The following is a 27,459-nucleotide window of genomic DNA, read 5'->3' on the forward strand; positions in this document are numbered from 1 at the left end:
TATATATATATATATATATATATATATATATATATATAATGTTATCTGTTTAATTAGCAATCACAATTAATTCCATTTTGAATTCTACAATTACATGAAAAAAAATATGAGTTTAAATATGGTTTATGTGAAAAACACCTCCTTTAGTTTTCTCTTGAAGACAATACAAACCCAGTTGAATTGTAAGCTTGTAGATCATCAATAAGTATCAAAATCCTGTATACTTTTCTTGCGATAAAAACTAATCCAAATTTTACTTTCCTTGTGCACTACAAGGTAAGAATTGATCCCTTCAATGGTCATGTATGTGATGAATATCACTCACAAATATTAATAAGTATCTATTCTGCATACTATTCCAAATTGCATACATATTTTGCAACCTGTGTGGGTTAAACTTTTAAAAGGTTAAACTTCATTTTCACTCAGCTGTTTGGTAACTGTCAGGTCACTTTCCTGGTACCTGAGTGTAAGAAGTTATCCATCTTTTTGAAAAATATTTCCAAACTTTTAAAAATTCCAGTTTTATCTTCATCACTCCATCAATTTCTTTTAAATTCTCTGTACAATCTGCAAAAATTCCTTTAAGCAAACTAAATATCTCTCGAAAACAAGAATATGATAACTAATCATTTTTAAGCAACATAATAGGGGACCAAGAGGTACACATTTGATGTAGAAAATAATTGGTGGCCTTCCTTTTTCAGTCAAGAAGCAGAACAAAAATGTTTGAAGTAGGCACTTGAAAATAATCTTTCTCCAGCTTGTTTCACTTTGTCCAACATCATCAATATATCAAAAAACTAGTTTACCCAAAAATAAACCAAATAATTTCAATGTTTAAGGAATACAGCATATTTATCCGAAGTCTAAAGAAATATTTTTCACATGTGTTATGCATATGAATCTATTGTGATACCAAGAAAGGTCCTTAGTACTTTAATCAATATTACCACTAATGATATTTATTTTGCAGTTGACACAATCTTTTGCATAACCAATATATATAGTTATTGTTTTATTTTTTATTGTTCCTTAATTTTTTTGTTCTTCTCAAGGAGAGACCAGTTTTAATAAAATTCATAATTGAACTCCTGAAAATGTTCCATTTAAAATTTTTAGTCTCATTTAAAATGAGTAAATTTAGTGGATTGGTTTATACCCACTGAGGACCCCTCTCTATTGCTCTTATTATTTTCACAATTGGCACATTTATTGCTATTTATTCATGATCTATTTAGTCACTCTTACAGGTTATATACTTATATCATAAAATAAAGTCTACTGGAAGAATTAGTTACATTTTTGTGTAGTCATAGCTGAATTTAATTATCATTTAATGCAAACTGGTCTTATATCTCATTTTCCCATCGCTGCGTAATATCTGAAATTGTGACATAAATATGTTATGATATAACTGTGTATTTGAAAATAATTTTGTAATCTATTTTTCTGCTCATAATGTGGGTATGTTAATATAGATCATATCACTGATAATTCTGTTTTGTTACTTTTTTTCACATTTAAGAATTTGTATTCTCCTACTTCATGTACACAGACTATTGTATTCTCTCTTCACTTATATAGTATTATGTGCTGAGTGAATTTTGCTTTCCTTTTTTTCCATTCAACTTGAATAAATGGAAATGGTACCTATTATTTTACTTTCAAGAGCTGTGATAAGGGAACTGGTAGAGACTGAGGAAGAATTTGGAAAAGACTTGAAGTATGTGGTTGAGAAGTACCTGAAACCACTTGAGGACCATCATGGTGGTGGACTGATCACTCCTTCGTCTTCATCAGCTTCTGTAGCTTCCTCTGCTGGATCTACTTCTTCAATTCCAAGACTTGTCAGAGACCACAAAGATATAATTTTTGGAAACTTTAGTCTTATATCAGAATTCCACAATGGGTGAGTTTATCTTCTTTAAGTGTTTGTAATATTTTGATGCTTTAATATTTTAGCAAATTAAATTTATATTAGCGGAGGCTTTTGCAGTGCACCGTGAACTTTGTACTTTTAAATACAAGGCAAATATTGCACTTATGTAACTATTCAAATATCTTTGTGACTTATTGATAAAATAACACATAAATATGAATAAGTTGATAATGCCAAATGAAATGCTGATGCATGTCTAGTGATTCAATGCACTTGTTTTTAACCCCCACTAATGTTTACAATGGCCTTTCAGTAAAATTCAGTAGGATATCTACTGATCACTTAACATTTCTTAGACCATATCTACCTCATCTGAAAAAATTTGGAACAACTCTTTGAGTTACAAAGATCTTTAGTTTTCTTCACACTTCTTGTCCATCATATGGAACATTGTTTTATTCGTATATTTCAATGCAACATTTTCAGAGTGTAAAAATCATTCGCCTATTCAAGGCGAATGATTTATACCCTCTGAAGATGTTGCATTGAAATGCACATTAGCGGATGACTCCGTTAAAAGTTACTGTTGCGGCATCTCCCGCAGTGTCTTTGGAATTATACGCATGTATTTTTGTCTTGAATATATGGAGGTTATTTCTCTGCTTCTTAAAACCCTGATGACTGACCTTTTTCCTCATTTTTTATTATCAAGTTGTCAAAATAGGTAATTTACCTCTCAGAGGTAGTTTCTGAATGGACAATGAAAAATAGCACTTAACGTCATGCACTACTATAGAATGTACGAGGGTCATCCGGAAAGTAGTACCCGTTCGTGCCGCATGAAGTGCTGACGGCGCGAGTAGCCGCTGGACGAGGTCAGATAGCTTCAGTGGCTTGTCTGCCTTCTCTGAGCCAAGTTGCGTGACGCTAGCATTGCCTGTGTCAATGTTTAAAAAAATTGAGAACGCCGCCAGTTGTGAAGTGAGGGCAGTGATTAAATTCCTCAATGCAAGAAACGTTCGCCCTAGTGATATTCATCGCCAATTAAAGGAGGTGTATGGAGACAATGTAATGGACGAGTCGTCTGTTCGGCGGTGGTGTCGCAACTTCAACATGGGGAGGGGGAACACACACGACGATGAGCGTTCGGGGAGACCGTCTGTCATTACAGACCAACTGGTGAGCTCAGTTGACGAATTCGTGAGGAACGATCGGCGCATCACAATTGATGACATCTGTGAGCATTTTCCCAATGTTTCTCGAACAATTGTTCATGAAATTGTTAAACACCATCTGCATTATGCAAAAATTTGTGCAAGATGGGTCCCTCGCGTATCTCAATGAGCTGGCGGCGAAGGACTATGCAGCAGGAATACAGAAACTTGTCACACGTTATGACAAATGCCTTAATTTGCTTGGAGATTATGTTGAGAAGTAGTTTAAAGTATCCTCTTTCAAATAAAATTTTTTATGTTTGTTAATATTTACTTTTGTCTTTTTATTTCACGAACGGGTACTACTTTCCGGATGACCCTCGTACATCATCAATTACATGTTTTTTCAATTTAATGTCACTTTTCTCTGAAGAGGAATGAGTTGTGATAGAGAAGTAAAAATTGGTATTCTTAAATTTAAATTAATTGAAATAATTTCAATTTTATCGGAGAAATGTTGATTATTAGATAATTGACTATTAAATGAGATGGTATTTTTACGTAGTTGACAGAAAAACAAATGAACCCTAGCTAGGTTGGTTTTCATGTAAGGAATCACCTTGAACCAAGTCCGAAGATGTGTGATATTCATATGTCTGGAGTAGGTGGACTAGTTCCCTTCTGTGTCTCCTGTGGTTTCCTCCAAAAATCTGGAAAATTGCACTGTTTCCATTTGTAGATGCATTTTTCCAAAAAATTACTTAGACTTTGAACCCATAACCTCCTGTCAGTATCTAAATACTCTACCCATGGGACTATAATTTTGCCTGGGAAAGGGTATTGGGAAAAATATGTGCTGGGCTGATGTCAGTCTACTATTTAATGTTAGGTGAGATAGAGTTTACAGAGAAGGCAGTTAAATTTTACTCAAACATTTTTCCCAAATTACTTTGAATGATCTCTTGCACAAAGGTTCATAACTCTTTTTATCAAATATACATTTGAATTTCAACTTATAAAGTTTTAGATCTAAAAATCTTTGTGTAAATTGAAACCTAAAGTGTGATTTGTCAATTAATTTTTAGTATAATACAGTCCCTGAAGTCATAACAAGTGTCTCTAATTTAACATATTGTTATCTAATTCATGACTTAGTTTTGGGATTTTAGTGATGAATGATTACGAAGAGATGATATACTTTCAGTAGCTTTCAAAACTTCTCTCTGCCTCATTATAGAGACAGCCATTCTCAGCTAAAGATAAAATCAAACTCTACATGCTGAAATAAGTTTGGTGCCTCTTTTGTGTGCTGATCTTTCACAATTTTTTCATGCTTGTCTTTGCTCTATCGTTATTTCAACATTTTATATTTGAAACATGTACCTAATTGAAATGATAAGTGCACTGCTATGAAAAACACAGATGCTAAGGGTTTCTAAATGTTAAGTAAAATACAGCAAAATACTAAAACTCTCTTCATTCATGTGCCCTTGTTTTTTCCTGATGCATTGTCCATTTCAAATTGAACTCTTCTTGAATTTTTATAGATTGTACTCCATTAAATTTAGGCAATAAATATGATTTTTCTAATATTTTGGGTAAGTCTCATGAAAACATCCATTTGGAAAAACTTAACTGCTAAGTAATTGCAATACAAGAAATCTTGAACAGAGAAGAATATTTAGCATTTCCAATTATTTTCAGGATTAGCTTCCTAGCTAAATATGTTTTTAAATATTGAAGTTAATTGCTCACAAATTCAGCTTAAACTTAAATCCAAAGAGGAGCATGATCAACTAAGTACATTCATTTAATTCTGTTTTTAAGTTTCTATTTTAAGGATATGTAAAAATGGAATATGTACTTTCAATTATCAAAACCATAATTTAATTGAAATGTTAGCCAATAATTTCAATAGTACTATTTATGTGCAAATGTAAATTCATGTGAATTACTTTTATTTATCACTGCCCTATATAAAGTTGTCAATTTTAAATATTTCTTTTACAAATACCATTGCTGCCTAACTATAAAGTCCCTTTCATTCTTTGATGAATATCCAGTCTCTATCCGGTTGTTTCCCTTTTAAGTTTTCTTTAATAATATATTAACAACATTTTCATATCCAATGCACTTATCATGACACTCAAGAGTTATTATCCAGGAAAATTTGTATTCCTATCGTTAACTTTCACATTGACATTGCGGTTTATTTCTTAAATGTTTTACTTTCTACAGAATCATTATTATTTTAGCTTAAGTTAATTTTTTTAGGGATTAAGATTAAAAATATTACCCTTAACCTAACACTATGACAAAAGCTTTCATTATTTTCTTATACATGTATGCCAGGGGTGGCCAATCCACCAAGCCTTAACGCCATGTAGAGTCAAATCTTCAGACATGTGAGAGTCAAAGGCACACACAATACTTTCAGGTACATTTTTACTGCTTTTACACATTTATTTAAATCAGTTTGATGAACAATTATGCTAATCAGAAATTTATATACAATCTTAATCTGTGGTTAATATTAATATGATGAAGATTGCCACTCGTGGCATAATTATGAGTTATAATAGAGTAGTGTAGTGTAGTTTAGTTAACTGGTGAATTTGTTCCAGTTCAATAAAATACTCATCATGAGGTTAATTATTTAGCATACTGGTGGGGACCACTAGAGTAGGCTATTTTATTGATGGGATCAATAGTCTGAAGGGAAAATTGGTGGTAATTATGCCTTGCTCCCTCCTCTCTTGTATCATTTTCCATCATTCCTTCTTATACTAAAGCTGATTTGATCCAGACCACTATATAACCATAGAGGAGTTGGTTAATATTTTGTAGCTTGCTAATAATTCACCCTGACCGCAAAGTTATAAAATCTTGAATCATTAAGTGCAAATGACTTCAGCTGTTGATCGTCTACCCTAACACTACAACTACTTGAATCATTAATGAGTATATAAACCCTCCACGTCCAATATTTACTATTCCATTAAATTTCAAGGTGCATGTACGAGTATTGTAAATACTAAAAAGGAATTATTAATCAAAACATTTATGTGCGTTACCCCAAAAAGAGCATTGAAAATGGATATGTACATTGTGTTGCTTTGTGCATGAGGTCACATATATTTTTGTACATATGTACTTAATTTATTTTTTTGTGGGACGTTTTATTTTATTGTTTTATCTTATTTATTTTATCTTTTTATTCTCTCATTCAGCAAAGCTTGAGTACTTTATGCAAACTTATGAAGGTGCATCTGCAACTTTCTATTGTTTGAAAGCATTTAGAGCAACTTTTACCGTAGGAATTTTTTTTTGCTATTGAGTTGATAGATTTAATCTAACTAAAAGCAAAGGAGCATTTTGTATGCAGTTGTCACTGTGTGGTTTTACAATATCCGTTTCCCAGTTCTATAAATTTTATTTCATGGCCTTATAAGAACATGGACTTTCTCGAAAGTCACAGTCCTACTCAATGCATGGAATGTGGAGATGAAAATGGAAAGGTAGTTTATAATTAGTATACATATTTAGATCATATTTTATGTAATTTAAAGTCACAACAGCCTAGTGCCATTCCAGGTTCATGTTTAGGTAATTTGTTGGCCTCACTTTTGGAATCAACTGAAACTAGTTGGATAAAATAAGGTATTTGTGTGTTGGCTACTGCATTATTTGAAAGTAATCATGATCTCGTGGAGCTAGCCATATGATAGCAATAGCTCATGTATGTCAATGAATTGCCAATTGGTTACAGTTTAGGATTAGCCATGCTACAGTTTTCTTGTATTTTTTAAAAAGTTAGGCATTACTTGCAACAAGACTACCATTTACTTTCTTAAATAATTGTCTTTGTTTTAGGGTCCTCATAGAAGGCTTTAAATACTATGCCAATGAACCCAAAATGCTGGGAAGAACATTTCTTCGTTTAGTAAGTATTTTTATATTTTTATACATTTATTTCAATGTACTTTTCATAACTTTCACTAGCATGTGCACAATTTTTTTCCCTTCAAATACTGCATTTCTTTTGTGAGTATGTTCTTATTTTATAACAGCACTTGTTGGGAAACACCACAGGACAATTTAATATTTTGCAATACATGCATTTTAAAACCCTGGATGTAAGAAGAATGTGCTTAAATTACAATATTATGACCCCAGCAGTGAAGTCGTACATTTTACCAAGATTCTACAAATAAAATAGTCTTATGAGTCAAATTACCTATGTATTTGATCTCATAAGAATAAGTTTGTTAATTGACACATCTGATTGCTCAATTTTCTTAATAAATTATGTAATTTTTCATTAATACTCTCTAAAGATAACATAGGGATGGTGAGTCCTACCACATAGATAAGGGGCCTTAATTTTGTAGCCCAATTAATATTTAAAAATTCAGCTTTTGATCAAATAATTTTCCAATTTGCCTGCAATGAAGCAACAAAAAAGTGATGGCTACTAACCAACTATATGTTGTACCATGGGGAATAAAAGTTATTAATGCCCACATATGCACTAGCCCTATTATTTGATCACCCCCTTTGGAAAAAATGTTTTGATTTTCATCTTCAAGAACTGTTCATCATTCAGTTTGAAGCAAGTTTGGATAGATTACATTTTCAATTTGTTGGGTGTAACAATATCTATCAATTCCAGCTACATGTCAAGTGGAAGCATTTCAAATCTTCTCTAGGCTAGAGAGGGAGGGATTGATTAATTAGTCAGTAAACATATCTTTTAAAAACTTAAATTTTACACTTTCACAGTGAAAAGTGCCAAATATTTCTCTTTTTAATGAACAACTGTTCCCAACATCCTCACCTTTGCATTCCACCAACTTCTTTTCCGGAAACAATAAAACACTCTCTCAGCAACCTTCTCTATACCCTCCTCTCAATCTCCTCTTTTTCTCCCATCCACCCCCTGCACTCAGGCTGTATCAATTATCTGGGTTCCAAACATCATCCTAACATTTCCTGGTTTCCAAGTCAACTACTTCTCTCCCCATTTACATTTTTAAGGGCCGCCAGTTGACACTCCTTAATGCATCCATCCAATAGCTGCCTTCTGGGGTGATGGAGCATCCTTCATTCACCAGCGCTTTCCTCATCCTTCACCCTCCCTTGGTCCAATGCTCTGCCTTTCTTCTGTCCTACCTTCTACTCTTCTTCAAATACCTCTGCATCTCTTTACCATGGTTCCTAGATGATGCATAATCAAAAAATATGCTACTTTTTTTATTTTTTCTGACTATAAAATTCCAATTTAATACTGTTTTTTCTTATTTCGCTCGACCCTTACAGATCTTTATATTAGTAGCCATGTTGAATGTTTAAATTTTCTGTCAAAAAGGTTACACCTCTTTTGTTGCACTCTGTGACTTCGAATTTTGGAAAAACTGGAACAAAAAATTCAAATTAGATTTTGTTTTTTTTAGGATTCAATGCACTGTAGCACCACATTTTAAATGTTAACTATTGCTTTTCGTGAGTCTTCCATGAATAAAACAATCATTTAGAAGCGGAATGAACATTTTCAAGAGAGCTGAAGGAAATGATTTTGGGCTGTTGCCAAATCAATATCAGAGATGGTGCTAATGAGTGATGTGAGCATATCATTTGGCTCATGCCAAGCAACTTTTTTTGTGTCTAGGGTATGAGATGTGAGGTAGCAAAATCCATTTTGACATTTTTGAATTGTGATCAAAAGCAGTGCTGGATAGACTGCTCTGGTGTTACTTAATTATGTCAGTGACCAACCAGAACTGATCAAATGGGTTATAACTGGTAATGAAGTATGGATGCATGAATGTATGACAAATAAACTAAGGCCCAGTCATTCCAATGGAAGCTTCCTGAAGATCTAAGACTAATAAAGCTTGTCAAGTTCAATTGACTGTGAAGTTTCTGCTCACTGTTTTCTCTGATTTCAACATCATATTGTAAGTGGAAGTTCTTGAGACTAGGGCATATGGTCAATAAGGAGTACTGATGGAAGTTCTATGTTGCATGTGTGAAGTAATCCATAAAAGATGTTAATATTTGTGGTGAAGCAATTCATGGTAATTGCACCATGATGATGAACCTGCTCATACCTTACCATTTTTTCATGACATTTTGGCCATCCACCACAATACAACACCATTAAATTACCTCAGCATACATATTTGCCAGGCACAACCCCCTGGGGATTCTTCCTATTGTATAAATTAAAACTGGCCTTGAAAAAGTTTGCAAACACTGGGAAGAAAAAGACTGGAATTTGCTGAATAAAGTAAAATTCCACACTGAAAATTGTGTTCCAGAGGTGCTTTGAAGGCTGAAAAAAAACTGACCCAAGTGTCTTTTATATATTTGGGACCACTTTGAAGGGGAAAAATTAATATTGATAAAGCAATTAAGACGTTTTGAGAAAAATGATAATTCCCCGAGTTTACTCATCATATATTGAGATGCATGTTTCAATGAGTTTCAGCTTTTAATATACAAGGGCCATTTCAAAAGTAAATGCTGTTTTCTCATATTTAAATATTGGCAGGTCAGAACGAAGTTGTATGCATCCAGCACCATCCATCGATTTTTCCTGAAGCCACTGAAGTTATTTTTTTGGATTCAGTCGTCATTTGCCTGTCAGTGAATATGATAACTATGTTTGGGAAATCTTGCTCCTACCATTTTCAAAGTGCATGCTGTGATTCGAATTTTGTCAAAAGAATCATCAGCTGCCTAAATTCATCGGGAGCTGTACCTAGTTTATGGACCTGCAATGATGGGCGAAAGAATGGTCAAACAATAGAGTTGAGACTTCAAAAATGGCCGCGCATACATGAATGATGAAGAGTGGCAGACCTAGTATATAGACTGATGAAATCATTCAACAAGTGGGCCAATAACTGTGATCTGGATGACAATTAGTTCTCTTGTTGATAAATTTCCTCTTGTTAGACACCCTACTATTTACATGATTATTAGGGAAAAACTCAGATATTACAAAGTTTATGCTAGATGGGTGCCAAAAATACTTACCAACCATCACAAATAATGTTGAATGGACAAGTGTTTCTGGGCTGCTAGTGAATAGATAGAGATTACAACTAGCGACTATTTCCTCTTATTGCACTTGAAACAGTGGCTTGGAGGATAATGTTTTTAAGACTACAAGAAACTAAAGACCTCCATTATCAACTGGTTCAATTCTCAGGCAACAGGTTTTTATGCTGAGAGATTAAAGAAGCTGATGCATCAGTACAAAAAATGCTTAAAAGTGAGTGGTGATTAAGCAGAAAACAGTAGTAGGTTTATAGGAAAGTAAAACCACCTATGAAACCTTTTCTTAGTAAATATATTTTCTTATGACCTAACAGCTTACTTTTTGAATATGCCTCATACACCTACATTGCTTCTACAAAGTTAAATTTGAAACTAATAAATATAATTTTATTCAATTTGTGTTGTGATCAAAATAAACCATTTTAAGCAATGATAAAAATTGTTATTGATTAATTATTATCTCTTCTTTATTCCATGTTCACTCTGAATCATAAGGAGAGGGATTTTGATAAGCATGTTGCTTACTGCAGAGATGAGCCCCAGGCACAAGCATTCTTAGATGAAAATGAAGCTGTGAGGGAATATTTTGAGGTAAGGAGTGCTTTAAACCATCTCTGTTCTCTCTTGAAAAAAGTATTCTTTCATATTGAGTTCTGTGTCAATCACAGAACTCAATCTGGTGTTTTTTCTCCTTGGAAGAGATTTTATTGAAACGCTGCACTCATGTTTACCAGGACTTACAGCTTTAAAAATTGACCCATTTGATCTTGAGTAGTCTAGTTTCTGAGAAACATTACTTTTAATAGCCGAAAAGTCAATCCAATTGACAATACATATCATTAATACGATTGATATATCTGTATCTGTAGTAGTGCCAATGTTCAAGACTGTCACCTTTGGATAAACTATTAATGTTTTTTCAGGGTTTACGAGTATTTCACTCGGTTCGTTGCTGAATTTTTTTATATTTTTTGTGATGCTAGAATCTTTAGTTTGATGGCAATTATGGGCTTCACCTTTTCTGTTATATTTATGTGGATCAACACATCCGGTATATCATTTTGTCTCTGTATCTTCTTAATGCCATTTCACCTTTATTATCAAATTTTCTGGGTAGATAATTATTGAATTCAGCAAATACATAATCAAATTATCATGGTAACATCTGCTTGCTAACCAAATGGCTGTGGATTTGGATCCTGCCTTGGCATTGGTGTTGTGTAAACATTAATTTGAGGTAAAAGTCAAGAGAATTTCTGCTAACTGATGAAAAAAACACCAAAAGTCTAAATAAATCACCTGAACAAGATGAATCATTCTCATACCAATATGGATAAACCTAATCAAGAGAATTACTGCTATTGGTATTAATTTGCTTGCAGGGAGCCTCAGAATAATCCCAAAAGTCAAGCAAGATGTGTAATCACAATTTGAAAATTATTGCAATGTTGGACACCGTCAAGTCCAGGAAACAAGGAACACACACATATTAGGCCTACCTGGAGAACATTCTTGAGCTCTTTGCCAAAAGGAAAAATGTATCATACTCAATAGGATCATCTGTGTAAACCATATGGGCCTTCTATGATGGTTGCATCATAAACAGGTGGTGTGCTCTCCATTCCATTGAAATGCTCATCAATGTTACAGACAAGTGAAGTTTATTTACACAAACAGGTACAATATTTAATTTTCCACCATCAGAATATAGTAGTATTAATATGAGAGGAAAGAGTTTTACCAACCCAAGGGGCGAGATTCAAATTCATGCATTTGTCCCCCGAACAATTATTTGTACTTGTATACTATATGCTTCATGGAGCAGTTTTATTTTATATCTTTTGAAAACAAAATGTGCCCATGGGAAAGTGAATTTTTTAGCTGCTGCATAAATGGACAGTGCAAGTTGTTTCATTGTTATTATGGTACTTAACATATATCGTACCTTTACAAAAATCAATTAAAGTAAAATGTAGAGACAAGAAATGAACTTCAATAAGAGTAAACAATCCATTAGTGGAAAAGAAAGCAAAAAAGGTGAATCCATTATGTATCATCTCCTAAATTGATAAAGTTATGTACTGGAAACAGTATCAACGCTTTAAAACAAAAGTAACAAAAAAGAAATTACAAGTCCCTTCATTCGATCCAACATGCCTGATTAATATCTCAAAATTTTACTTCATTTGGGTGGATTTCAGTCATTAGCATCACTTTGTATCTGCTTGATTTTTCCGTGGGCTGATTTATTGGACCTTTCTCTATCATCAATGTCTCATGAAATTTTTTTCGCTTTCTTCCAATCCTTTTATCACATCTGTCTTTCTATTGGGCCTCATATTCCATAACAAATGTAATGATCGTTCATGGCCAGTTCTTTTCTATCTTAAATGGTCATTCTCCATTCTTCAAGTAAAATATATTTGTGCAGTCATATTTAGAAATTCTGTCAATCAACCTAAGTTTTTTCTCACACTGTCATTGTCAAGAAGTTCATTGACAACTGTTGACAATGACGGTTTGTTAAAATTTAGGTTGGTTAAAAAAATTTCCTGAGTGGACTACACAAGTGTATTTTTATTTTATAAAAGATTATTAACTTCTACAAAGTGCTGCCTGGAACATATGAGCACATCTTCATTTGACAAAGGATTGGCTCAGCTGCAGATTGTCATGATGAGTCCAGAGGAATCCATCTTCTTGTGCTCTCTGAGGGTTGCTATTTATATTTTGAGCCTTGACAACACTAAGTGCTTTAGGCGTCATCTGATGTTTCCATCTGAAAGTTTGACTCTTTTTACGCTAACTTTTTGCAGAATATTTTGTTGTTTGATCATAATTTGTGTTGTTTACAGTGACTTGAAAATTTTGTCTGTAAAAAAATGGAGTTTACTTATGAACCCTTTTGTACAATGATTTTTTACCGCTTTCGACGTGGATTATCAAGATAGGAGTGCCTAGATAGACTTACTTCACATTTGGCGATGAAGCTTTATCCTTTGCCACTGTGAAACGCTGGTATAATGAATTCCATCATGGCTACCGTTCACTCAGCGATGAAAGTCTTGAAGGTCGTCCAAAATCAGTTGTTGTGCCAGAAAACATATCATCATGTGACTTATCATGGGACTGAGGCATCCTTGGGGAATAGTATGACAAGCATTAATAAGATATTACATGAACATTTAGCTGTCAAAAAACTTTGTTCGTGTTGAATCCCACATAATTTGACCAAAGCTCAAAAAAATGCTCATGTCAATTGGTGCAAATAAATGCTCAAGAAATACAATTGCAGTGCATCAAAAGCTGTGGATAACATATACGCAGGTGACTAGTCTTAGATCTGTGTGTATGAGCCAGAAACAAAACAGCAACCCACTTTATGGGTCTTCGAAGACAAGCCAAATCTAACAAACGTGATTCGTGCACGAAGCATATCAAAGCAAATAATCTTTGCTGATTTTTGCTTAAAAACAGTTATCTCTTTTACAATGGGAAAATTTACTCACAAATTAGGATACCAATAATAAGTGATACAAATAAGGAAATTAGGATACAAATAAGAAAATGATGCTCTGTCAACCATAAATTTGAAAACAATAATTCTGACCATGATAAGTATGTGATCACACAGAAAATAAACTCTCAGATAGTGCCATGAACGGTGCTCTAAAAAGATAAAATTCAAAAATAAATCGAATATGATTCCTTGACTTTCCTTGAAGTATTAGGTAGAAGAAGGCAAGATGGAATTCTTGGATGTTTGGTTTTTTAAAATCCACACAGGCTGATATTTTAACATAGTTTCTAATCATCATCCATGCCAGAAGTTCTGCAATATTAAAACGTCATCTAGCCAATTCTTTATCAAATAATGAGACCATTAAAAGGAAAAGAAGTATCATCTTTTGTTTATGTTAGGAAATGGACTCAATTTTTCATTCATAAAGAGAACTTAGAATAAAAATAGGGAGGATGGCGATCAATATGGAAAAACCAAGCCTGTTGCCTTTACTAAGCCACAGCATATTTCTGGAACAATTGACGACATAGTTTGCATGAACCAGGATTGAGCCCAAATCTGGTACACTAAGGAAAACCTGTTACATCCAATTGGAGTCAGCACAATCGCATTTTCTTCCAAGCTGTTGATTATTGTCAAATCAATCCCATTTTTCTTCTTATGTGACATCTAGGTATTCACATTTAAGTTTTTTGGTTTACATAATATGGTTTTCCTGAAGAAATACACACAAAATTGGCAATGTGATGAAAGATTAACTTGGGTCTCAACCCTTGAATGTATTCCACTCTTTCTTATCAAGGACTCCTTTAATCCCTATTTTGAAAGACACCTGTGTGACATTATTTTTCATTGTTCATCTTCAAAGTAGGGGACATGGTAGCCAAGTGGTTAGTGTGTTTGGCTACTGGCCTGAAGGTCTTGGCATAATTTCCAGGTGATGCCTTTGGACATCCATGAGTATACCCAAACTTTGTAATTCTCTGGATACCAACCATGACTGACATGGTGTTGAAAGAACTTTGCTTTTACTTCCACCACTTTGTTTTCATGCAGAACGGAAACCAATCCCTCCACCTTTGCATGTGGAAACTGTCAATTTATAATTCTGATTCTCAAAAGATCACCTATTAATCATTAGAAAAATGTCTACCCAATATCAATATGCATCAGTATTCCTATCTTCAAAATTTTATCTGACATTTTAGAAAATATTTGGTTTCACACTCAAGTTGTGTTTTGAAGTAAACAATAGGTACCCTAGTATGTAAGCCTAGTGCATGGAGTGATTGACTATTGGGTAGGAAGTCAAAGACTTAAAGCTCTTGGTTATTTTCTCAGACTGCCAGCTTAGTGTTTGTCTGGATACCAGAACTGCATGGTAGGCTGAACAGAGAAGAGAACTTACCTGTGTGTCATTAGTTAGTTGCACCCAGCTGCTCAACTTTCAGGTTCAAGAATGTGGTTTTCCCATTTCTCACGCAGGGTAGTCTCCATCTAAAATAAGCCTTATTTCAAGTTTTGACTGACACCATGCATTACTGACTTCTTCTATCTTTGCCATGATTTTTTATACTTTTTACCTCTCTTTTTTTGCATCCTCCTCTCTTACAGAGACATATAATATTCCTTGTCTTGAGACACTCTATGATCACATTCATCCATATATTTCTTGGTTTACCCTTCCTTTCAAGTTATTCATTCCTCCCTCATACATCTATTTGATGATTTGATTCATTCATTTTCTCAACACAATTAAAACCATGGGGATTGTGATGGTAGGGTGGCTAGCATACTGGCTTCCCACCTAGAAGACCCGGGTTCAAATCCAGGAGATGGCAGATATTTTTCAGTGATATCCCGATCGCTACTTGAGGTGCTTTGTGGAGAGCACGTTGAGTGAGTACCTCATCTGTTGGATGGGATGTTAAATTGCTGACCCCTAGACACATTTTGTCAAGAGTTGGCCAATGCTGGGGTTTCCCTCAATCCTTCCTCCTTTCCCATCCAACCCTAATGGTGCAAATCACCTCATCCGTCAGTCGCCTCCGCAAAAACTACTACTAAAAGTAAAACCATTGTAGCACACTTTTTTCATACTTGAATATAACCGATGTTTGCATTCCAGATTCTTTCATAGTCCACTCAACCAATCTCTCTTAAACTTAACACTCCTTAAATACCTAATTCCCACCATAAAGTTTTTTTTCTAATTTTGTTAATTTCAAGCTATTGCATTAGGTCACCAATAGAAATGAACATTGAAACAAGATGTACTTTTTTGTTTTGTAGACATTGAGAAGGCATATAATAGAGTGAAGTTGGTAGAATTAATGAATGTATTGCAGGAAATAGGAATAGAAAGGAGCAATTGGTAACTTACCTGCTACTTTTATGTCTCAGACGGCTCAGATTTATGTGGTAGATAGAAAGTCAGAATGGGCCGTTTTTAGAAGATGAGAGGACCAGAGGTTTCCAATCCATTATTTTCAATTTATATGTAGAGAAAATAACAAAAGAGGCATTGGAAGAACTGGACATAGGATTGAAGGCTGGTGGGGAATTCTTTAAATCAGGTTTGGGGATGATCAAGCTTTACTTAGCCAATCAGCCAAGGGTTGCCAGCCAATCATCGCTAAGCATGTTATAAAGTCAGTGGTGGGAGGTAGGATGAATGATGTAAACAAAACCAAGGTTTTGTATTTTCAAGAATGAGAAAGGCAAAATAATTTAATAGGAGGGCCTATATTAGAGCAGGTGGAACAGTTTACCTGTCTTGGCAATGTTTTGGACCAAGATTATCAAAGTAGTTGGGACATCAGAAGACTTTCCATTAGGCAAAGAAGCTTTCACAAGGAATAGGGAGTTGATTTCAGAGAGTCATTGAATAAGGATGTTAAGAAATGATTAGCAAAAACTTTGGTATCAAGTGTGGCTTAATATGGAGCGGAAACATGGTCATCAAAGCAAGATGATAGGCGTAGATATGAGATTTTTGACATGTGTGTGTGGAGAATAATGGAAAAGGTAAAATGGGCAGCAAGGAAAACCAATGAAGAGGTGCTTGGCATGATGGGGGAGGAGAGAGGGTTGTTGGGAGAGGTCCAAAGGGGGCAAGAAAAGTGGCGTCTGAGTATTTTGATGGTCAATGGAATGTTAAAAGACTGTGATATAGGGGAGGTTAGGTTAAGCAAGCAAGGAATGAGGAGGAAAAGGATAGGCATGTTGGACAGAATGAAGGGAGATGTAGTAAAGATCATTCTGTGTCCATCTAAAACTTACCTTCAAAGCTAATTACCAATAATAATAATAGCGCATTTTAGCGTGCGCACCGGGGTTTCCATTGATGCCCCCTTAGCTTCAAGCTATCCTCTGTTATGCGTTTTATAAGAAAATGCTTTCAAAGAATTCTTGTGAAAAGTATGTTGCGAATCATTAATTAATATGGTTGAAATTAATTAAAGTGTTCAAAAGAAAGCTATCACCCCTTTATCACTTAGGAATAAATTATTCTAATTTTAGACTGCGATGTTGGTGACCACTCTTCAGTAAAAAATTGGATTTTGAAGCTGAATAGTACGAAACAGTTGTACTTTCTCTTACCGCCAGCTGGTTTGCACAGTTCGTAACTTCGCGTTTTTAGGCAAGTGTATCGGTGAGTGGATTATACTGCATAATCCCGGTCGACGCTCAAGATTTTAGGTATTTGAAAGGAGTCCGAAGTTTTACAAATGGCGCTGTTAAATGATTTAATTCATAGTCTTTCATTATTAGTATAGGTAAACAATATTTGGTAATAGATATGCTTGAAAATATGGAAAACTTGTTAATTTCAATTTTAATCCTGTAAAACCCGAGTTTTTCGCGATATTCGTTTGGACACATGGATATTGTAGGATTGTTAAAGTTATTATAGTGGGAATTGGCGTCATTGATGTGATGTTCCGATTCATGTATCAATAACCTGAATATTATAAATGAAAGGTAGCGGTTATGCTCATTTGAACATATGTAGGCATTATTCTAACAGTTTGCCTTAGGTGACTTAGCTATTTTAGCGCCATGATATCAGCGGTACTCTACCCTTAAGTACGGTGCAACGCAATGCAAATTTGGAGAACAGGAATCCTATATCTCTACTATGATCGCCTTCATTGATAATTATTTATGTTAATAGTTCACTTTATGGCATGGAAAATCAAGTAAAGGCATAAATCCATAACTTTTGCGAAAATCGTTAACATAAGTATTGTCTCGGTCTGACTGTAATTGGTAAAATTAGGCTGGACGAATAAAGTGCAGTGATACGATGGCATTCCTCATCCAATGGTCTTAGCGCGGCGGTCACCTTGTCCTTCTCTGTTGCACCGTGAGAAATGTCCTGCCTTGCTGAAAAAGTTGTCGGTACATCCTTTTCCTGCGTGACTGGTTAGACTGAGGTACAAAATTCGAATGACTTCTCTCACTTGCTTGGGATTCCACCAAAATGAAAACTGAGAAATTGAGAATCAGGTGCATTCGAGGAGGCACCACGCAAATGTTTGCCAAAAAATAAAAACCAGAGACTTAAATCTGTGTGGTGTATTTATATCGCAGTCGCTTTTCGTTTCTCTGTCGCGCTAAACTGGGCCAATTAATTTCCCTTGCACACATATCTGTGGCTTGTCTCTGAGATTGAAACGCCCTCTTTGATATATTGGCCCGTAGCTAGATAGTTAAATACACGTGTAATATCTGGCTGCATTACTAATGAAATTGCTTGTTTATAAGTACGAAAATTTCATAAGTTTAACCTCTTTGTATCATACATGTATACTCTGCTTATTGGAATGGAAAAAGGGATGCAGCATTTTGTGCGATCCGATCAGAGAAACGAGCTTTCAATGAATTAAAAAAATTCTGTCAAAGAACACAAATAATACGCAACCCACTAATGAAATAATTTAGCTAATTTAATTTTAATTAATGTTGAACTTAGATTATTAGACTATTTTTTTATTGGTGTAACAAGCGTGATCTCCAGAAAAATCTGGAATATCTACATTAATACTCTTCCGGGAAAACATCCCATTCTTCACTTTGAGTGTAAATAATTAGCATAGCAGACTTGGTAAGTTACTTAACTTACCAAGTCTGAAATCGGAACGAAGACAGGGAAAACGTGTTAGGAGCATCTTTGGGCGTTGCTTCATCTAACAAATCGTAATAAATTATTCGAATGCAAAATTTGACGAGCCATAGAATTTTGCATCGGGTAGACTTTCTCTTCAATGCCCTCAAGGTATCAGGGACCTCTCCGCGGAAAGTTAAATTATTTTTTTTAATTAATCCGAGCGCAAAGGAGAACTGCCCGATTTTTTAAACATTAGTAGATACGAACAAAATCGTCCACGCGATAAATAGAAGACGCTGGAAGGAGTATCTCAAAGCACGAATATACTCAATTCCAGACTTGACCAGCAGCGAAAACATGAATAATTAAGTTTAATATTTGCGCCCCAGAAATTAGTTTTAACCCATTTTAATTGATTGGCGTGATTAAAAAGATTTAATGAAAGTACAGCATATCAAATCAACTGAAGAACATAAATTTCTCACGCAATTCTAGATCAGAGTAATTGAAATTATTAAACAAAACCTTTCAAACCATTGAAAATTGAATTATACCAAAAATAACTTCTAATTTTCATTATTAAATTACACCTTTTCCATTAAAAACCTGACGTTCTATAGGTCCCTATCATACGCTTCTGCGGCGGCTATCAGGGCATTGTGTACCTTAGATCGTTAATCCCCTTTCACGTGTTTTGAGTAATATAATTAAAAGGTACTTGTTATAATATTCCATTAATCAAATAATCAGTCAACATTTTATAAAATCGTTATGTTGTAGCGCTTTGCTATTTATTAAAGGTCCATTTTACTCATTGGAAAAATAATAGCCAAGTTAGTTTTCCATGGTTATTGAACTACGAGTTCTTCAATTTCGTTAAACAGCATTCACTTATTGAATCTATACGATACGAGTTTCAACGAAAAATAACTCACCGTAACTTTTATTGCCAATGAACTTTTCTTGGTAACTTCGTGCTGTACGTTTGGAATCCTAAATATAGCTACGAAATGGAGAGCATTAGTGCCTTGCTGGTAATATTACGTAGTTACAAAATAACGTGGTTATTTTTAGTTCTCGTTTTCTGTCCATTCACGCAGGTTTCTATTTTGGTTTAGTGTTTTCTCCAGTTGCCCGATAATAAATTTAGCGGTCCCCAGAGTTTAATATTGAGCCACTAATAGTTGACAAGAACTTGGTCTCAAGATGATATCGTGTAATTAGTGTAATTAACTTCAAAAACGTTTGTGCTATTTTTCCCAAACACAGGTTGCCTATCATCCCACATCTTCAGCATTCAATCCACCGAAATCATATTGCAACCCTAAGTTTTTTGCTGTGAGCATGTTGCAATAGCTACTTTTCATGACATACATGAATTTTGATAAAATAATGACGCAGGGGAAAATTGTAATGGATTGCGTCACCAAGTTAGTGGCTGCAGCAATATATGTAAATGTAGGAATGGGATTTTGGTGAAAAATAATACTGCAATGATAGATACGAATTTTCCGCAGTACAAAGAATCGTCCCGACGAAAATGCAAACAAATCTCTCGCTCACTATTGTGTTACTATCAAGTTTTGCATACTCCCGAAAGGAAAAACTACGATCACGACGAGGTGAAAGGTAGCTGTAATGCTTGTGAACGTGTTTTAAATTGAAGAGAAGAATCTAATAATAGTAATAAAAGCTAATATTCCTGGGAGACTGGTAAACAATCGTGGGAAGAGGCCAAGAAAAAAGTAGAATGGAATTTTGGATTAGAGGATTAGGAAAATGGAACGATGGGTATTTTAAGGTTACTGCAGGTCGGTCACATATAAATTCAATTCAAATCGCGATGTGAATTCAAAATGGCAAACACACTAATTTATGATGGCACAATGTAGGTGTCTGGAGACAGGAAAATGATTGCATTCTTGTGAAGGATAAATGTCTTGATCAAAGAAAATAATCCGAAAAAAATGTCCCGTGGTGCCCATGTAAATTCATGATGTTGAGAAGGGAACGATGAAGGATTAATATCAGTGGAAAAATGTAGGAGGAAATGGAACCGATTTCACTACCATAAACAATTTATTCATTCTGAAGGGATTACCTCGATAGCCGGCATACCGTTGTCTGCGCTCCACCACTAGGGGGTATATCGTATGCTGCGTATTGGCACATAAGGTGGCACTATGAAATAAATTCACTGCGATGGTTAACTCATGTTGAGAGAATGGACGGTAGTCGAATTACGAAACAGGTTCTGTGACGAGAGTGTAAATTTTTTTAAAGGGAGGGCTATAGTGAGAAAGTCATGGGTGAATGAGCTTGGAAAGACTTTGAGACTAGGAATATCAAAAATCTCAGGATCAGAATTATATTTATGAAGTAATGTAGAGTGTAACTGGGAATAAGGATGCTTGGAGAAGACATAATGTAAGAAATTTCCATTTTTAGCCTAAAGATAGGCCTTTTTTCTCGGCACATAACCCGAAAAGGAGCCGCATGAAGGGTACTATGGTAAGGGCTATGAATGTAAAGGATTAAGCCCCAATATCTAGGTCGACACCATTTTTGGGCTCATTTGTCATCAAGCCGCGTTAATATTGTACTCTTATTTTTAGATGGAAAGTCGTACAATTATTTCAAATTTCTACCGCCAAATGTAAATGGAGCTCACGGGAACAGAATTTTTTTAGTACGCGTCTTCGTTTTTTCTATGCATTTGGATAATCAGTGAGAAGAATAGTATTCCTCTCATTCGGGTATCAGAATTCATAATTATAACTCCCTTGTGCGATTTTAATTCTTCCAGTTTGAAGACAAAATGTGCGAGCTTCTTCAAAGGCAATAGGCTTTCCACGTTAATCTTACCTCGGTCCCACACCAGAGGAAAGGACCTTCTCCGCCCATAGGCACTCCCTTCCTATCTTCAGAACGTAATTAGGTCGCGCGCGAAGGTGGGACGAAACGCTGCGTTTCTTATCTGGCATCGGCGGTACCCGACTTGGATTCTGAAGGCTCAAGAAAAGCTTAGGGTCATGTGCAGTGAGAAGGACCCGTGGTCAGTAGGACTCGTGAAAACCGACCAGGTCAGAATGCACGTCATATGAAAGATCCGCAAAAAATACTTCAGGAACGATTTGTGGGAACTTCCACTGGACATATGTCCAGTCTGCCCTGCCCTAAATCCAACCCTGTCATGTGTTTGAAGGATTGGGAAAAGCCAACGGTATATTCCAAAAATTATCGAGGATGTGAGGATATTTTGTAAACTTTCAACGTTGGAATAGCACAGTCTCCATAGGTTTCTTTTCCATCTCCGTGCTTTGATATACGCAGAAATATGTGATAGGTTGCAAAAGTCGATTAGCGTAAATAAAATACTATGTTTACATTACCTTGAGTCCTCCCACTTTGGTTGAAATGTGTTCCTATTCATCATAATATTTTGTGTACTTGGAACCACGCACCATGTCCAATGGAAATGTCAGGCAGAATATACATATGTATCCACTCTGCCTTCATTTTATAATCTTCATCCTGCTCATATTAACCATTACTGATAATTCCGCGATAAACTCTTGAAAGGGTACATTGAAACTGACGTGTTTGATAAACTTGAATGCAGATTATATTTCTCTTTTGGTGTCTTACAATCACTGATAAATGTGCATATGCTGAATTTTAATGTGCTGGGGAAGATTTTTTTAATTATATTTTTTATTATTTGGGATGCGGATTAGTACTAGGTTATATTTTTGCGATTAACAAGCGATGGAGAGTACGATAGATGATTGTAATTAGTTCAATATTTACATTTTTATCAAATTACCCCTAATCGAATTGCTTAGATTGAGGACAAAACCAATATTACATTGGATTCTTGTCTGTTAAATAGTCGGATGACCATTTTGAAAATAGGTCGCATAAACATTGTAGGTTCGTGATATACGAGTTCATGTATAAGCACATGGGCTCACATCCAGCTTATTTATTTGTCATCCGTTCCTTAAAGGACTATCTTGTGCTAAAAATAATACGGTGATTACCTTTTCACAATGTATCTTCAGTTTCGTGAAAGGAAGAAATAGCGTTTGACAGTCGAAACCTTGAAGGTTCGACGCCAAAAGCATAATCGAGTCACCAGAGTAATCTAGCATTGGCTTCGCGTATCCAGTAGCAAAAAAAGGGCATCATAATAACCGAGATGATTTTTTTGCTCCCATGATTTTCCAACGAGGAATTTAAGAAACAGCCCAATGTCACCGGCCGCTCTTGCCAAAAGAGCAGCTGCTATCAACTCCATGTCGACCTCTGTATGAATTGGAGCGGGAGGCGCTCTCATCGTATCCCCAAATAACGCACCTTGGATTAACGAAGAAGCTTCAGTCGCTCCAAGGATTTCGTGGTCACCTCTAATTAATTAACTGCCCTCACCAGCATTCATGGAACTCTCTCTCCAGGTTCCATATCTTGACCATGCGCAACACCCACTCATCAGCCATATCAGATACTAAGCTAGGGATCCCAGTTTCAATCCTATTCCCTTGGATAAAGAGTGCCTGTTGAGTCCCCAAACACCCACTCGAGATTCTTTAGGTGGATTTGTTAATGTGATGCGCTTCCGCTTGACGTAAATTGAAACCCGAGATGACTGGACTTCCTCGTTCGGAACTGTTGGAGAGGCTCCATTTTACTGAAAGGGGGTGAAGGTATTAGGGTTGTTTTCAAGCTTATTGCCACAGAGAAATGGATGAACACATCTAAAGTCGTGTAATGTAATGTTCTCAATGTAATTATTATCGTCCTAACCAACTTGAGAGTACTCCTCCTTTGCTTGCAAAAACGAGAGATTACTTACATGTAATTATTTTTGTATTGTACCATGGAGAGTAATATCAATTTGAAATCTTTTAAACTATCTTCTTCTGTGTTTGAACGCTCTAGTCGATATTTTGTGGCGAGTGAGTAAATAGTTTCCCAGGATTCTCGAAGCTAATCGCCAGTTTTGATATCATGGTATTTTGAGTAGCCCCAAATTGACTATTCCGGTGATAAATGACCTTAACGAGTATTGCAGTCCCAGCGCAAACAGTTTACCCATCAGGATACTTGACTCATCGCTTTCGGTTGTTCTTTTTTTGTGGTGCTTCCAATTTAGTTAACCGACGAGGCAGTAACCCAATCATGCAGCGACAGTTTGAAACGCTGCGGTCTATCAAAGCCTTCCCCGCCGCCAGTCCATGACTATTTTCAGGTCCGTGAAACTTTTCTGGAAAGTTTAAGCAATGCTTCATGCTGCTAAGAATCTGAGGCCCCCTTCCTGTTACCGATTTTAGTTCCGTGAGTGAAATCACACGTTTAGAATGGAAGAGAGGAGCGGATCTTTTTGCGTGTGCTTCTCGGTATCTCTCAAATTAATCAGTTACCCAGATAAATCATCCAGCAGGGTATGTCCCTTTGATTATTCGAGGGGGAAATTGCAATTCAAGACAGGGACCTTCCGCTCCGCAGTCAAACGCGTCACCCGCTGCGCATGGCCTCTTTATCGATGTAATCGCGATACGTATTGATTTTCTTTTAGTCATCTATTTTGAATCTAATAGTCCATTAATGAAACTAAAACAAAATTTTCAAAAATTACTCTCCCGGCGCACGTTAAAGATTTGCGTCTCGTAACTTCCAATATTCATGTCTATTAAGATTTTTACCTTAGTAATAGTCCAGGGTACAAATGAAAAGATCTCTTCCTTCCTGCATCAAAATCATCTACATTAACAAATAAGTACTCAAATGACGAATGAGTTGCATAATTTATTCATGTTTTCCAAGATTGAGGCTATATAAATGAGAGTTTTTCAAATTTTGATTCCGTATCGCCGTATGTTTCGTTGGATACTATTGAGTGACAGGGAAGGGTACAAATAAGCTTAGCCGTAGTACTTTATACTTCATTAAAATCACGTTGCACACTGGGAGCTTTTTTATGATGAATATGCTCTCGATCTCTCGAGTAGCAAAAGTTATGAAAACAAAAACGTATCCAAATTCGATTCCAGCTGTAGGATTTTCCAGTCCAACTTGAGGCAAAACTCTCGTATGGATTTTATGTCGCATAAATATGATGGAATGTAATTGCTTGCTACCGATGGGATTTATTTTAGTAAAACGTTAATAATTTCATTCTCTAATTGTAATATAAGAAGTGGGATTCCCCGAATTGGCTCTATTATGAAAGCGGTAATTTAGAATGCGTATCTATCACTCATTTATAGTGTATTTCCCTAAATAAAAATACCTGCATACGTATTCCGCAGTTTTTAGTGCGAATAATTTTGTGCTCGCCTATAATTTTGAAATTTTTTTCACCTTTGAAGTATATTATATGCGGTTCTATACACGATGCATGTAATTTTATTATTTTCTATTGATTGATTGCTAAAATGGAATCGATCGGCGCTTTTATTCGTCGAAGACACTTCAGTACTCGTGCATAATGAGAACCTCCGGAGTTCGAAATAAAATGATATTTCTTGTGTGCTCGGAGTACTCGCAGTCAAGCAGTCGTCTAAGTAAATCAAATCTTTTTACCAGCAACCCTGAATCGAAGACTCATGCAATCTGATGATTCCTCAGTTGCCTAAGATAACGAGATCACAAAAGGACTCGTTCGTGGACATCAAAACAACAGGGTTTCGATAAAGTCACAAATCCCTCGCCATTAACGAAAGATGCAGAAAGAAAGTGATCGACCCGGGGTGCTATTTAGGCGTTAAACCGGGATGCAGCATTATGCACACCGAGTGAGTGGGTACTACCGCCTGGAGCGCTTAATTAGAAAAAGGATCACTTAGCAGAGGCAGATCCGTTGAGCTCCATTGACGCAAGCCCTTGGTTTTCAAACCCTGAAAACGCGTAAGTCTTGCAGCGGATTTCGGTTGGAGAGATGTTGGAAATTTTGTGATTCGTCCTACAAATGTTTTTCTCCTTTATAAACGAAATACGTCATTCTTTACTTTCTCTTGGAAATTACTATTTTACCTTTCATTATCATATTAATTGTCGCCTATGCTAAAATTTGGTCTGATCTGTGAAATGATCGAATTAATTGGTGTTCCTAAAAAAATTAATGCATCATTAGTTTAAATGAAGAACTATTTTCTTAACCATTTAGATACTTATTTGAAAAATGGAAAGGTTTTGAATAAATTATTTGGTATATTGTACAAATTGTTACATTTTAGGCGATGAAACTGAATTGTATTGAAAATACTTTTGATCCAAATGGCCTGGCATAATTCGTCAAGTTCTCCCTCCTTTTCCTCAGGAGGTCACCTTGAGATTCCCGTTTGAGATCGCGAGGGACAAATTTCGAAGTGAGATTTCTACACATAAAATATACATTAAGTCCCCATGAGTTTTTGTGCTGAGGTAATATAAGAGATGTAGTTTTTCACAGGTATGTGTACAGATGTAACTAATCAATGTCGTTAAATTAAAGTATTAATCATTTCCACGCCGACTTCTTCGCTTTCATGAGAATTTAAATTTTTTTCTTGGGTTCGATACTTGTATTTCCTCATTGTTATATCAATTTCCATAAATAAGGGCGTTTTCCTTCAGCACTGTCGTAAAATTTAGAAAATGAATTAATGAAATAGATTTTTTTCACATTTTTTATGGAAGTGGTATAATTGTAGTCTCAATTATTATTGAGACCTGTTTTATGTAAGCTTATGTGTCATTAATTTTTAGTAGAATTGAAATGATTTATTACTTTAAATTGTGACCTTGAATATACGATTAGACGACATGACCACCGATTAAAATGCGTTGAAATTACCTTAGGTAACTATGCAAGCAGCACACTTAAGATTTTTAGGGATGAAATATTGTGAAAATGTGAATAAAGTGTTTAGCGTTAATAAATGCATTATTGATTGAAGTGATAAAGCGTTGCTAACTTTCCACAGCCATGGAACTCAGTCCATAAAAAGTTAAATCTTTGAACTCGAGAAGGTTCGACATATTTAATAAACCGATAATATTTAATAAAGTCCGATTTAATAAACATTTTCCCGACGCAATGCAAATTTTCAATATAATACTTTCAGCCGAAATTTGGAAATAAATAGAGAAATCTATATCCAGCGGTAGATTGTAATTATTGAAAAAATACTTGAAGCGTGTGAGTTTACTGCTGAAGTTTAACTAGTTACCACTATCGATTCAACAACCACTCTGGGGGTCAGACTGCAAATATAAAAATAGAATAATAAATGCCAGAGCAAATGAATTTAGCGACTCTATTTCCTCCTAGGCAACTGTGGTAGCAACAATTTCTAGAGTCCTAAAACAAACCCTTGCTGATGATGGTCCAGTGGCGCACGTATTGGGTTACAATGCGCGGAATCTTCGACTTCTATTTGGAATATTCTTTGTCTTCGATAAACATAAATTTATGGCACGCTTTTAAACTTGAAAAGCTTAATAATTAATCGTAATTATTTAAATGAGATGGTATTTTAAAAAATAGTATTGCCTCTAGGCAATATTCCTGAAATAGTTTCTGGGAAGGACATATTAGGTAATATCTGATTTTTTTAAATAGTAAAAGTTACCACTCGTGAACTTTTAACCCTGATTCTAACCAATAATTATCTTATATTTGAATAGGATGTGCTCAAATGGACGTCGTCATATCGTTTATGTGTTTTACATCATTTAG

General features: G+C 35.3%; 1 protein-coding gene across 4 annotated transcripts in view; it reads left to right on the plus strand.

The window, feature by feature from the left end:
* Positions 1-27,459, plus strand: part of Obsc (Obscurin) — a 237,976-nt gene that overhangs the window by 82,730 nt on the left and 127,787 nt on the right. For all 4 annotated transcript variants that reach the window (XM_071587781.1, XM_071587782.1, XM_071587779.1 and 1 more), the window contains 3 exons: positions 1,673-1,912; positions 6,910-6,979; positions 10,597-10,692. In XM_071587781.1, the coding sequence (XP_071443882.1) occupies positions 1,673-1,912; positions 6,910-6,979; positions 10,597-10,692 (406 nt within the window). The remainder of the gene's footprint in view (positions 1-1,672; positions 1,913-6,909; positions 6,980-10,596; positions 10,693-27,459) is intronic.

This window comes from Hetaerina americana, unplaced genomic scaffold (genome assembly GCF_022747635.1).
Source record: "Hetaerina americana unplaced genomic scaffold, ioHetAmer1.1.p SCAF_3, whole genome shotgun sequence".
NCBI lineage: Eukaryota > Metazoa > Arthropoda > Insecta > Odonata > Calopterygidae > Hetaerina > Hetaerina americana.